This window comes from Astyanax mexicanus, chromosome 3, assembly GCF_023375975.1.
Source record: "Astyanax mexicanus isolate ESR-SI-001 chromosome 3, AstMex3_surface, whole genome shotgun sequence".
NCBI lineage: Eukaryota > Metazoa > Chordata > Actinopteri > Characiformes > Acestrorhamphidae > Astyanax > Astyanax mexicanus.
Window position 1 is genome coordinate 21,655,337 of NC_064410.1, and position 14,007 is coordinate 21,669,343.

General features: G+C 35.7%; 1 protein-coding gene across 4 annotated transcripts in view; it reads left to right on the top strand.

The window, feature by feature from the left end:
- Positions 1-2,715: 2,715 nt before the first annotated feature.
- The window catches only part of epb41a (erythrocyte membrane protein band 4.1a), an 82,523-nt gene continuing 71,231 nt past the window's right edge, over positions 2,716-14,007 (top strand). For 3 of the 4 annotated variants that reach the window (XM_007253025.4, XM_049476177.1, XM_022682968.2), the window contains exon 1: positions 8,053-8,080. In XM_007253025.4, the coding sequence (XP_007253087.3) occupies positions 8,068-8,080 (13 nt within the window). In that variant the 5' untranslated portion in view covers positions 8,053-8,067. Of the gene's footprint in view, positions 2,890-8,052; positions 8,081-14,007 lie in introns of those variants that run through there. The other variant, XM_007253028.4, reaches the window with a different exon arrangement.

Consider the following 14,007-nt stretch of genomic DNA (forward strand, 5'->3'; position numbering starts at 1 on the left):
TCCCAGATGGTGCCCAAGACCACAGATGTCAATGGAGATGGGATAGGGAGGGGGAGGGGCTGGAAAACAGAAGGTTCTGGAAGTGCTCTGTGGATGGAAATTGTGGATGAGGAGGGTGGTGCTGAAGGGTGCAAGTGTTCCTCCCTTTTTCCTCCTGTTTTCCTGTTCTCCCGGGACCGTGCCTGTCTGGTTGGTCCTGTCAGTTCGTATCAGCAGACATTCTAGCCAAGCACCTGCTCCTTCCATTAGCAGAGGGGAGGGACTCTCTAGAGGCGGACCCTCAAGGGAAGGGAGCGAGAGAATGATTTCAATAGGTTAGAGAAACAGTCGTGTTTTATTGTACTAATCTGAAGATTGTAAGTTTGCTTTTATGAAGTATAAAACTGAGATCATAGCTTTCAGTTTTGTCCACTGTGATACTGTGAGAACTGATTTACCCTCCAGCTCATTTTACTAGCTAGTGCCCCCCTTAAAAGCTTCATTTATTATTTAATAGATTTGATGGATGCTGGGGTAGAGAGGGGCAAAGCGAACCCACCCAACCTTTCAGCTTTCAGTATTTGCTTGTATAGCCAAATATCTCTAGTTTTCATGTAAATTATGAAGCAAGGCAAGAAGAAAATGTTTATTTATATAGAACCTTTCATAAACAGTGGTAATTAAAAAAAATAAAGAAAAAATAAAAATCAAGGCAAAAGGCATACAAAATCAAATATAATAAGCAGTAAAAAAAGAAGAAACATGCTATTACAGCATTAGTTTGCTAAAACTGGAATGTTTTCAGTCTGGGTTTAAATGTGTCCCGTGTCCCAGCTCTTCTAATTCGGTATGTCAACTGATTCAATTTAATAACAGCAGCAAAATGGCTACTTATAGCTGCTTCTACATGTCAAGCCTTTACCTTAGACAGGACTAACATACTAGTTCTGGAAGATCTGATTGATCTGCTTGGTCTTAGACCAGACCATAATAGAGCCATGCATGTTATTTGGGTGGGAGGCATGTCAAAATGCAGTTTTGCTCCTCAACAGTTTTTACTGTCCAAAAACAATGTACAGTAATTTTATACATATTTTGTAATTATTCATAATGCTTTGAGGTGTACAGTAGGTATCATGGCACTGTTCAAGACCTTTAAGCTCCTCCCACCCCCTGTACTCAAGTCAGTTGTGCCCTGCCACCTCTAAAGTCAAAATTTTGTCCATATATAAATGAGTAAAAATATTGTTGTCCATTGTAATTATTTAAGAATGAGGATGATAATGATGTGCATTTTGCTTTTGTATTAAGCTGTGTGTCTTCTTTGGTAAAGTCCAGTTAGAAGAGCATTACAGTAGCTAATTAGACATGCTTGAATTTTTTGCTCATAGAAGCTAAATATTACAAATTAGCTAACTTGTTAGTGAATATAGTGGACATAATTTTAGAACATTTTGCCCTGCTGAAAAAAAAGCAGCCTGATCAGTCTGGCTCTTCACCAGTATATAGGCTTGAGTTTGACTTTGCTTAGAGATTGATGGTTTAACTGGTCTGCAACCATGAATAACCTGACCAAGCTAAAGTAATTAGCTAAAAGTACCAGTGTGACCAAGCTTGACCATAAGAAAATGCACATACATGTTTGGGTTAGAGGTTAATTGAATTCAATGAATTAATCAACTTTAGTTTTCATGTGATCTTTACATACAGAAGCTGCTAGAGGTTGAAGGGGGCTGCTTACTATACATTTATAAAAAATTACATTTATAAATGCTTATCACTTTAGATGCTGTCTGTTTACAAATAAAAAATGAACCAAAAAAAAACTAAATGTAAAGGTTACAATAGCTTGCCCATCACTTTAAAAGGTGGGGTCTGTCTACAAAAAAAGAAAAGAAAAAATGTAAAGAAAACAATAGTTTGCGCATCACTTTAGATGGTGCTGTCTGTTTACAAAATAATTTAAAGAAAACAATAGCTTGCACGTCACTTTAAATGGAGCTGTCTGTTTAAAAAATAAATAAATAAATAAATGTAAGGGAAACAATAGCTTGCGCATCACTTTAAATGGTGCGGTCTATTTGCAAAAAATACAAATAAAAATGAATTAAATGTAAAGTGTGTCTGTGTTAAATGTGTCTCTTTACAAATATAACAACTTAAGTTGTTGTGTGTAAGAACCAAAAACTGTAACTGTGGATCGGTCATATATTTGTAAAATATCTCAATATATTTTTTACAGTATAGCCCAGCCCTAATACATGTGCCTTATGCTGATAAAAAGCTGGATAATAAGCTAGGCTAGATTTTAGAGCATGTTTTCAGCATCTGGCTGACCAGCTTTTCAAACAGCTTGACCATCAAAGACCAGCTTAAAGCAGACCCTGTGAAACCAGCTGGATGTTTTTCATCTTTTTCATCTGTATGTTTTCTTTGTAGATTTGATATGACTCTATACTGTGTTCTTTCAGGTCTGAGATACTGCTTTATGTATGAGCGTATTTTCCTTGTGAAATTGAGTAAAATAAATGCTATAAAACTCATAATAATAATAATACTGAAGGTTGTGAAACATATGGCTGTAAATGCGCTGTCTGCTGGGTTGTCCCTGGTTACGATGCTGCTGCTGCTGCTGCAGCCTAGTACTAGGCAGCGAGCTTTGTGTCCGCAACTGTGATTGGACGGTTCCCGCTTGTGCTCGTCTCTGATTGGTCGCTTCTATAAATACGCTTTACCTCGCTGCATACGTCGCCCCCTCCCCACCGTTTCTACTAGAACCTAAACAGCGTTTAAAAAAAAAGGCTCTATAATTTCACACATGGGTCTGATAATCTGAGTCCAGGTAAAAGGAGAGGCTGGTCTAAATCGTTTCTGCGGAGATTTATCCATATTGATGAATTAGAGAGAACGGTAAGTCCGGGCGCGCGCGGCTGGGCTGTGTGTATTGTGTGATGCGGGGCGAGCGGGGAAATCTGTTGACATTTTTTTTCACATTCGGCGCCATTTTCAGACACGGCGGTCACGCACCTGCTCTTCTTTCCCCGATACGGGGAGAAAACACAGGGATGCTGAATCTCTCAGAACACAAAAAACAAACAGGCTATGCGAAGCTGGGCTTGGCTGTGATTTAACTCTGTGTTTAAAAACCTAGTTAGGTTAGCTATTGTTTTGTTTCAAACAAACAATGGTGATGTAGCTGTAGTGCAGAGATTTATTATTATTATATTCAGCATATTTCAGGGTTTCATCCACTGGTTTGAAAAGCACAGCTTATTTAACGCTAGGTTATATTAAAAAATATTTTAGTTGTTGCTTATGTTAGTATAATTATATAGGGAGAATCGCTTGTCGAGTAAAGCGCTTCCGTTTATTTACAGTAAGCGTAACTAAGCTACATTTCCAATGTTTTGATTGAACTGACCGATAATAGAGTGATGCACGAGTTGTATGCTAGTAACTGTTACATGACATCTGGGTGAAATGTTGTCCATAGTTTATAGAATAAAACAAGTGTTCACTTGTGCACAAACATATACCTATAAATAGCAAATCCAGAGAAACTGGTTCAGAAACTGAAGTGGTCTATTAATTTTTTTTCCAGAGCTTTATATAAAGCTAAGATGAACGAAGCGTCTCTCTCCATATTTCTCTATTTCTTCTTCTCTTCTTCTTCGGGGTTTGTGGTAGCTAAGCTAAGCTAGCTTACTCACATTCACACAAAGCCCCTCACACACCCGAGAGCTAGGTAACTTAGATACAGCTCTGGAAAAAATAAGAGACCACTTAAAAAATGACGAGTTTCTTTGATTTTACCAAATAGAAAACCTCTGGAATGTAATCAAGAGGAAGATGGATGATCACAAGCCATCAAACCAAACTGAACTGCTTACGTTTTTGCACCTGGTGTGGCATAAAGTTATCCAAAAGCAGTGTGTAAGACTGGTGGAGGAGAACATGCCAAGATGCATGAAACCTGTGATTAAAAATCAGGGTTATTCCACCAAATATTGATTTCAGAACTCCTAAAACTTTATGAATATTATTTATTTATATATATATATTTTTTTTATTTACATTATTTGAGGTCTGAAAGCTCTGCATCTTTTTTGTTATTTCAGCCAATCCTCATTTTCTGCAGATAACTGCTCTGTATTACAATATTTTTATTTGGAATTTGGGAGACATGTTGTAGTTTATAGAATAACACAACAATGATCATTTTACTTAAACGTATAACTTGCCTATAAACAGAGAAATTGATTCAGAAACAGAAGTTATCTCTTATTTTTTTCCAGAGCTGTTTATAAAGCTATATATGGATAATTCCTTGCAGGTTTAGCTAATATTTACTTGTAGAGAAAGGTGTTAAACCTGCACTGGTTCAAGTGAACAACTCGATGCTCTCCACTTGTTTATTTCAGACCACCTTAACGAAGCACCTCTCTCTGTATTCTCTATTTCTGCTTCTCTTCTTGTTCAGAGTTTATGGTAACTTACCTAAGCTAAGCTAATTTTCTCACATTCACACAAAAGCCCCTCACACACCCGAGCTAGGTAGCTTAACTAGATATGTGTGTAGAGGTATATTTAGGACTTCATTTTTGTTTCTTTATTATATTCTGTTCTAGTTTTGGTTTCCACGTTTTACAATAGACAAAAGAATGAATGAATGGATTTCTAATGTTGTGGTGGCTCTCTAGCTTATTTCTCTGTGAAGTTCAGTGATAAACTATCTACAGTAGCTATAACCCTTTGAGCATGCTGCTCAGTCTATACAGCATCTGTTCTTTTGTTTATTCCTGTATTAGCTGAGACACAGCTGTGTGACCTTTGGAGTAAGTTTTCTGGGTCACACTGCTAGGGCAAGCTGTTGTAGCCTAAAGTGACACCAGGAAAGTCCTAACTTCAAACTTCAATTCAGGGTCTTTGTAAAGTAGTCAACAATTGTTTGAAATGTCCTTCATCTCGAAAAACGATAGAAACAGCTGAACATGAGATTTAAAAGCCATTTAATGTCCAGATGTGGTTTAATTGTGGAAAGTACTATTTTTAATTTTATTAACTGAGTAAATTTGTAATCTGTTTTTTTTTTGGGCACTTTTGGAGAGACAGACCACGCTGAGTGTCCCATTGAATTATTGTCCCTAGCACTTTGTGTAACGCAGTAATGTTACAAATTGGTCGACAATCAAATTTTTTAGAGAGAGAGAAAAAAGTGAAAGTGAGGTTGTGTGTAAATATGTGTGTATGTCACCAGATAACCCGGTTAGACAGATGTCTCTGGTCTAGTTTTTGTATTCAAGATCCTTCTAGACGAGAGCATAATGAGTAAACTCTATTCTATACTGAGTAAACTGTACACTATTTCATTAAGCGGTACCTATTACACACATATATATATATATATTATATTATATTATATTATATTATATTATATTATATTATATTATATATATATTATATATATATATATATATATATATATATATATATATATATATATATATATATATATTAGAGGTGTGCCAAAAAATCGATTCACATAAGAATCTTGATTCTCATTTACTACGATTCAGAATCGATTTAAAATGTCCCAAAATCGATTCTGAGGGGCGGGTTTTAGACTGATTTTGGGCTGGGTATTTTTGTTGGACCTGGCAACCCTGGGGATAGCGCTTGTCCCTTTGGAGATCTTCCAGACACACACAGAGCGTAGGTGTTTGAGAATCACCGGTAAGATGGCAGAACAAGCACTATATTACCTTAGATTAACGTGTAGTTTCAATGTTTTATGGCAGAATGCTTCATAACAAGCATAAAAAAGATCGCTAGTAGTTAGTTTCAGTAACTGTTAGCTAGCTAACTAGCTAACTTTCCAGTTCCACCTTAAATAACGCTACAGGTGGCAGCGGGCTGCAGCATTTAAGGCGGAACGGAAAAATAACAATAAGCTAATCAGAGCTAATTTCAGCTCCTCATCACAGAGGAATTAAGGAATGGACAATATGAATTAATTTCTCCACCTCCTGCCCCCTTTCTGAAGAAATACAACCACCTTAAATTAACTAGTTAATCAGCAGCTGCTCCTGAACTTTAGCGCTCCACTGCTATCATCACATCAGCCCAGCAGCGTCACCTACACACCACCGCTAGTAGCCTGGTAATAAAGCAGTGTTATTTATTATTTATTTATTGTTCATTAACGTCATTGTGATATCCCAGTGATTCCTCTGTCACTGAGGACCCACATTCCTGCACATTTTATTGTTTTTGTAACACATTACTTGCTCCAGGACCAGTGTATATTATGGAGGGTTTTTTTTTCAATAAGATTCATAAGCCAGAAGCAGAAATTTTTATAATTCAAATCGTTTTGAATCAAAAATCGATTTTGAATCGAATCGTGGCCCCCAAAATCGGAATCGAATCGAATCGTGAGATAGTAATCGATTCCCACCCCTAATATATATATATATATATTATATATATATATACAGTAAGTGCTACACTGTTGCAAGGTGACAGGTGTTGATGTAATGGTGAAAAAAAGATGGAGGAGGAGCTGGGAGAGACAAAAACACTTATCCCTGGATTCTGTATAGGCACACACACACATGAACACGCTTCATGCTGTGTAAAGAGGTGATTTAATGGCATAATGTCACCAGCACATTTCACTATTATTGTCCGGATAATTTAGGATAGGCACATCCGTTTAGAGGCTATGCTACAGCAAGCTCTCCGTCCCTCACAGAGAGTTACAGACCAGCATGCATGTGCAGTAACACAGTACATGTGAGCAATCGTTACAGATTGTTTGCATATTGTTGCTGTAGTATCTAATGTGATTGGTTGGGTGTTACAAGTGTGTATCAACTTGCCAAAACCTTTTTAAAATGTATTTACATGGGTGGAAACCATGCATCCGATCAAAATCTATATATGAGATTGAAATAAAAGATCTCTAGACCGGTCATTGTAATTACATTGACTTATCATACAATAAATATGTATAACAGTATTTTAGCCAGTCATGCAGTCAATGACCAATGCTTTAATAACTCCCCTTGTCTTAAAATGACAATAATATTGTTTATTGCAATAATTTCTGTTACAATAGATTACCCATTAAACCTTCCATGTTGTTATATTTTCATAATGATATGCTATAGGTGTGTACGTTAAAGTAAGCGTCCTTGAAAGTTTTACCACACTCTGCCTCGCTCTGCATCCAGTCTTGTTTTGTCACATGAGCTCAGTCAGCAGTGTGACCAGCAGTCCCTCTGTTGATATGTTTATCTGGAAATCTCATATCATGACTGATAAAAAAAAAGATTTCTCTTACAGCCCTTCTATATTAAGTTGGGACTAGGGGAATTTGGAAAAGATACTGTAACTTGCCATCAATTTTCTTTCACGCAACTAATTTTCTGTGGAACAGTCATGCTTGTCTTTGTCTGTTTTTAAACCTATCTGTATGTTTTGGATGCAGTCTAAAGTTTCTCCATATTTAGGTCGGGCTTGACTTTTCTGGGTCATCTTCCTCTCTTCCTCTGTTCTCTGTCCATGAGCCCAGGCTATTGAGCTAAGATGAGAGAGAAAGTGAGAGAGAGACATAAGCAAAGCAAAAGAAACACTCAAAAAGACGCCAAGAAGACGAAAAGACAATGGTGTGGCTGAGGGGCAGATACAGAGCTGTTTACCCTCTACCTACATCAGCACATCCACACGAGAGGGAGAGAGAGAGAGGGTGAAAGAGAGAGAGAGAGAGAGAGAGAGAGAGTGCTGCTCTCTAATCCCACACAGCACCGATTAATTTTAAAGCCGCTTTCCAGCTTTAAGCTCACTTTCTGCATCCAGTTACAAACCTCAGAGCACTCGCACCCTGTCCACTCTGTTTATTCTCCCCTCGCTTTACACATGCTGCACTCATACACTCATACACTTATACCTCCCCGTGTTTCTGTACTAGTGTGAGCATGGTGATGGTGTGGTGTGTGGGTGGCTGTAGTGCAGGGTGATGAGGTGACGAGGTGGTTAAATGCACACAGGTGATCCAGGCCTGCAGTATTACACACTGAAGTAGAGATGTTGGGCAGAGGTAAGCAAGCATTGCTCACAGCCAGTATTGATGAAGTGTATGTGTGACTTTTAAAGCTAAGAATATAATAGAAGAATATAATATAATACTCTGGACAAAATCATGCAAGCCAAAGACTTAATGTAATTCAGTTTCAGTCTATTTATTGTAATAGAAAATGTTTCAGTAATGATAACTTGATTTTTTAACATGTACTACAGTGACTGACTGACATTCATAACTGGGTGCATTATGTAAAATGGCAAATTATTTTTCTCACGTTTTACGTTTTAGTCTTATTTTCTTTTTTTTTCTGTGGCTTATTAAATTATTAATTCTCATATTGGAATTAAACTGTATTATAATATTAAAAGCAAGAAAGATATTGTCTTAATTTAATAAATTTTGTCCAAATCATCTATCCCTAGGCCTGTCAGAACATGTCATAAACATGTTATTGACTTACATCATAACTCATACAATATATGGGCGAAAGGTCAGTCATTGCTGCTGACCTCTGTATTGCTCATTGTGTTTAGTCTCATGTTTGTTTATCGTATATAAGAATTATACTTTAGCAAAATGAAAAAACATTATTTAAAAAAAATATTCTGCAAACTTTTGACAGGCATACTCCCAGATATTAATTTGTTCCAACTTTACTCTTTGAATTATTGTATTTACATTATTATGCCAGCATACTACTCATTTAATTGTTGTCGGATAATTTAATCAAAAGAACAATAATATTGTTATTTGCAATTTTTCTCGGATTTTATTAGTGATGCACAGTGATACCAATAAATGTGTTTTTTTATCACTGGCATCCAGACAATGTCTAGAATTCAGACCAATACTTGCTGATTTATGTATTGTATATTGGAAAATAACTAAGTGATGCTGGTTGTGCCACTACAGTGGGCCAACACTGTCTGCACTACTTTTAAATCCAGTAACACCTTTTATTATATTGTTTGCATTCAGATGGTTCAAAGCTAAAATGTGAGGTATATAAATGCTACATTTATTTAAATTTATGCCAGTTCGTCTTATGTTTCTAAGTTATAAATGTGTATATCAGTGACTGAATCGGCAGAGATGTACATGTGTAATATCAGATATTGGCACCGGTCTCAAATTGCACTTTGATGCATCACTAGACATTATATCGTCCACAAAAATTGTTATTGTGGCATTGGTTCTTCCTAAATCTGCCTTAAAAATCATTTTGTCATCGTAAACTAAATCAAGAGAACCTAGTTAATACCTAACAATATTGCACACAATATTTTAATTTTTACATTGTACTATTGTAGAATGCTACCTTGTATTCATTATATTTGTCAGTAAACATATGTGAATCTTGCTTTCCATAACTGTTGTGATCCCCATAATCAGCAATAACTAAACTTAAATAATTATTATTTTAAGCTAAACTTCTAAACCATATATAGCTGTAACTGGAAATCAATCATGAAATGTGCTAAATGACAATTGGCTCATTTTTGATTCATCTCTGCTGTTGTGATGGGTGGCTGTTTTTTTTTTTTTTTTGCTTGTTTGTTGCATTCTAAATTTTAATTTCATGTTTTGGCCATATCTTTCTGGATTTGCTAGTGTGCTTAAGGTCATTATTCTGCTGCATGTTCCACCTAAGGTTAAGCTTGAGTTCATGAGCTAAACTGCCTGGCCCCAAAAAAAAATGCCACCAAAAAAAGGTCACTAATATTTGGTTGGAACAATCCATGTGTGAAAATGATGATCTCATGCTGAACCACTCTTTCATAATTCCAGCCCCATGAATCCTGCCAGTGTCATTTTGGAATATGACCATTCCATTGATGGAATGAATATCTTGGTCATTCAATATATTGAGGTAGTCAGCTGACCTCATTCTTAAAAATGGCAAACTAACCATGACCCTGCTTTACAGTTGATATGAGATTCTTATGTTTAATGCAGTGTTGGGGTTTTGTCTAAACATAAAACTACAGACACACTAAGAATATATATTTTTTTAAATAAAAAAAATTACAGAATATGAACACCTTTTTGTCTCAGGTTTTTATTGATTTTGCCAATGTACATTCATTTTGCCACATGATTGAAAAGTGGATGATAGTTTTATATAATGTTAATGTAATTATTTTTTTCTTAATAACCAGATGTTATAATTTCTGTTTAAACAGGTGTAATTGGATTGTTATGCTATTATATTATCAAATACGTAATGATGTGTAGTGAGTTGAAGATAAGGAATCGGAACAGTGCACACCTTGAAGTCATGAAGCTCCTGTGTGCAGACTTCATGTTACACTCCATCTTTTAAGGTCTCCAGCTTCTAAAGGCTGTTCACTGCAGGTTTTAGCCAACAGTATTAAAATGGGGAGGTGGATTCCATAGTAGTGGCCAGCAAGTTAGAATTGATTTTAATGTAAAATAATATTTGTGCCATCATTGGTGTTTTATTGTGTATTGGATGTCTTACGTAAGCCTTAATATGTTGCCTTCAAAACGTTTCTATAGCAGCTCAGGGCACCATTCCCCCTCACCCCTCCCACCTCTTTGCCATGGTCCTGCTTGCTAAGCAGATAAGCTGTCCTGTACCCTTCCATGCGTGGAAATGCTTCTCTCACGAAACACGAACCCACACTGAATATTTTTGGACGCTTGAAAAAAACAAAACGAAGCCAAAAGAGGAACAGTTTTGTTCAGAAGTTTACATACACTCCTCATTTACATGATTATTTATGTATAAATTTATGAAGAAATTCTGAAAGATTTTAGGGCACAAGTTTCAATACCGGGGGCGGGGTTAAATCTGATCTAATATATGGTGAACCATCAGTCACGTCGAGGCACTGTGGTCAGGGTAATATTAGGTTAATAATGCAATCAGTGGCCATCAGTGACTTTTTTCTGAATGAACATTTCAATGCAATTCAGTTTTAAGAGGACAACGCTCGTCCACACACTGCTATCGTCTCAGGAACATGTCATGAAGACACAATGGTAGACCCTGCCAAATAACAAATTACCTGAGCAATTTGGGAGCAGCTTTTACAAAGAAAAACCTATTCCCCCTGTAAGCAAGTAAACCATAGGTTACCAAAAAGCAAGATTGGCCTGCAGGGTTTAGTTTTAGACTGATTTTGTGAAGGTAACATGCATATTAACATCCAAATTCTGCAACTTACGAATAGAATCACTCCTAAAATTTTATCTCTGGAAAAAAAAAAACCATGTCACAAATCATTCCCTTTTCTTTGTGTACTTGTGGGACTGTTTGTATTTGTTGAAACATATTATGCAAAAATCACCTTCTTTGTGAACTTTTACATGCTTTCTGAAAAAATATCCATTCATCCGTTTTGTTTGAGTTAAAGAGTTTGGTGTCAGGAATCGTATGCTTCTATGCACTGTTTGGATGACTCCCTTACTGTGACATCACAATAAGTAACCTGCATAGATCCACCCTGACACCACTGCTCACCCGTCAACCCCCACCAGAGCCCCACCCACAGGATCAGTTGAAGAAACACAATTTTGTTCTGCTGGTTGAGAACCTCAGACAGTACACTTTGTCTGACGGAGGGATCTGTACCTACTGTCCGTGGAAAGTCATCAGATGAGGGAGATTTAAGTACTCTTAAATAATAAATTTTGTTGGTTTGTTCATGTTTTGCCATTTACACAAGCTAACTCTAACATGTGGTAAATGCTTAGAAGTAAATGGCGTGACCAGTAACAGCTTATTTTTTACAAAATGGACTGAAACTAGCAAGAACAGAGCTGTGAGAGTGATTCTGTAATAAAAACTTCATGAACATGTTTTGTGTAACCCATACCTACTCAGATCTATTCTAACTTGTGTAAACAGAGGTATAATATGTCCCATTTAATATAAGTGCACTGCGTAGGGAAAATGGTGTGATTTCAGATGGTGCTGACTCAGCTGTTTTTGGAGACATAGCTTCACACTAATGCTGTTAAAAAGCTCTAGTAGATTCAATTTAAATAGTTTTGATTTAAAACAAAAACCTTCACATTACATCATGAACAAGCTATTTTTAAACTAAAAACCTCAGACTTGGCCCTTTTAAAATCTCTAAAAATGTTTGTTTTTCATCTGATTTGCTGTTTTTCAAACCACTGCAACAAACTGTGATTTAATGATACTGTAAAACAGTAGTAATATTATTTATCTAATTGGTTTGTTTGAAGCTTCTAGATGCCTACTTTTCCTTTAGGATAAAGAATCCATCCATACATTCATTCATTGTGGTTTAACATAAAACTTCTTTGTTTTTCATCTCTAAAAAAACACAAATGCTCATTAAAGGAAGTATTAACAGAATACAAGAATGGCATTGGATAGAATTGTGAATTTGTGATTAATTACATTGTAACCTACATTGTATTGTGTGCTGGTAAACCCCCTGGAGGAGCAGGCCATAAAGACAGACATCTGAAGGGACCTGGTGTCAGGCTTTGAGTTGCTATTGATTAGCTAGAACTGGCTCAGGTCAAAGGGTAAAGTTCAGGATGTTAATGCCAAGAAGAAATACACTGCACACATCATCTGGTTTGTGTGTGTGTTTGTGTGTGTGTTTGTGTGTGTGTGCGCTACAGAGACAGAGAGAAACACAGTGCGACTATTTTTATATATACACCTACTGACACACTAAATGTCACACTAAAGACTAAAAACTACGACTCTATAATGGACTTGCATTTGTCTGTTTTATCACACAATACCAGAGAAAATGGAGTGAAAATGTAAATTAATGTAAAGCCACAAATATTTTTTTATATTTTAAGAAATTAAAAAAATATATAATTTGGAAACTCTTAGTGTATACCAGAATCAAATTAATTTCGTGAATTGAGTTATGAAGTACTGTTTTGTTAAGATTTTTTTTTAAATAAGGCAATTGAGATTGTATATCTTTACACATATAATCTGCAAGAGGGCATTTCTCAAGCCTGAAACAGTAGATAGGCTTGTGGTTTGGCCCAGAAACCTGTAAAGAATGATTTTCTGTGGCAGTGATTTTTATATTTTGTACTATTCAGTAACTGAAAAAATTAAAAAAGGTTATTTTTGTCCCTTTTCCAATATAAATATTTTATAATAAGCAGTTTGTAAGGTTGAGAAGAGCTGTTTGCTATTTAAAAAATAGATAAATTACTAAATTAAGTTTTATCGTGCATTAGGGCTGGGAGGTTAATCAAATTAATCAATTTAATGGAATGGAATTATTGTTTAAATGCCATTTTTTTCAAAAAGGGATAAACAATATTGTACATCTTTACATATAGAAGCTGTCGGAAACTGGTAACGAACTATTTTATGTGGCAGCGATTTTCATATTTTGCAAAAAAAAAAAATAAATAAATAAAAATAGCTTATTCATCACTTTAAATGGTGCTGTTTGTTTACAAAAAAAAAAAAAACTGATGATATGTAAGAACTGAAAATCCACATCTAACCAAGGATCGCTCTAATATTTGAAGAATATTTCGATAATTTTTTTACAGTATTGTCCAACCCTAGTTTGCATGTGTTTGCATATTTGATAGTTCTAAATGGTATGTTTTACTATTTTTGCACCTCTTCAAATAAAGAAAAACTGAACAAAACTGCCCTTTTCAGCTCAAGTCAGGGGGCCCAAATAATTTTTTTTAACGTCACCTGACACAGGTCTGTGAATCTAACATTTTCAAGTCTGATTTTGGCCACTTTATTGCTTTAAAATTTATTTCAATTTTTATGTCAGAAATAAAAAAAATGTGATAAAGAATTGCTCATAAAATTAAAAGATATCAATAATTATTAGATTTATTAGAAAGAACAAGAACTATCCCCAAAAATAATTATTTTTCAAATAGAACCTGAATGATGGAAATAAAAGAATGAGGTGAATGAATGTCTGGGCCTGAGTGTC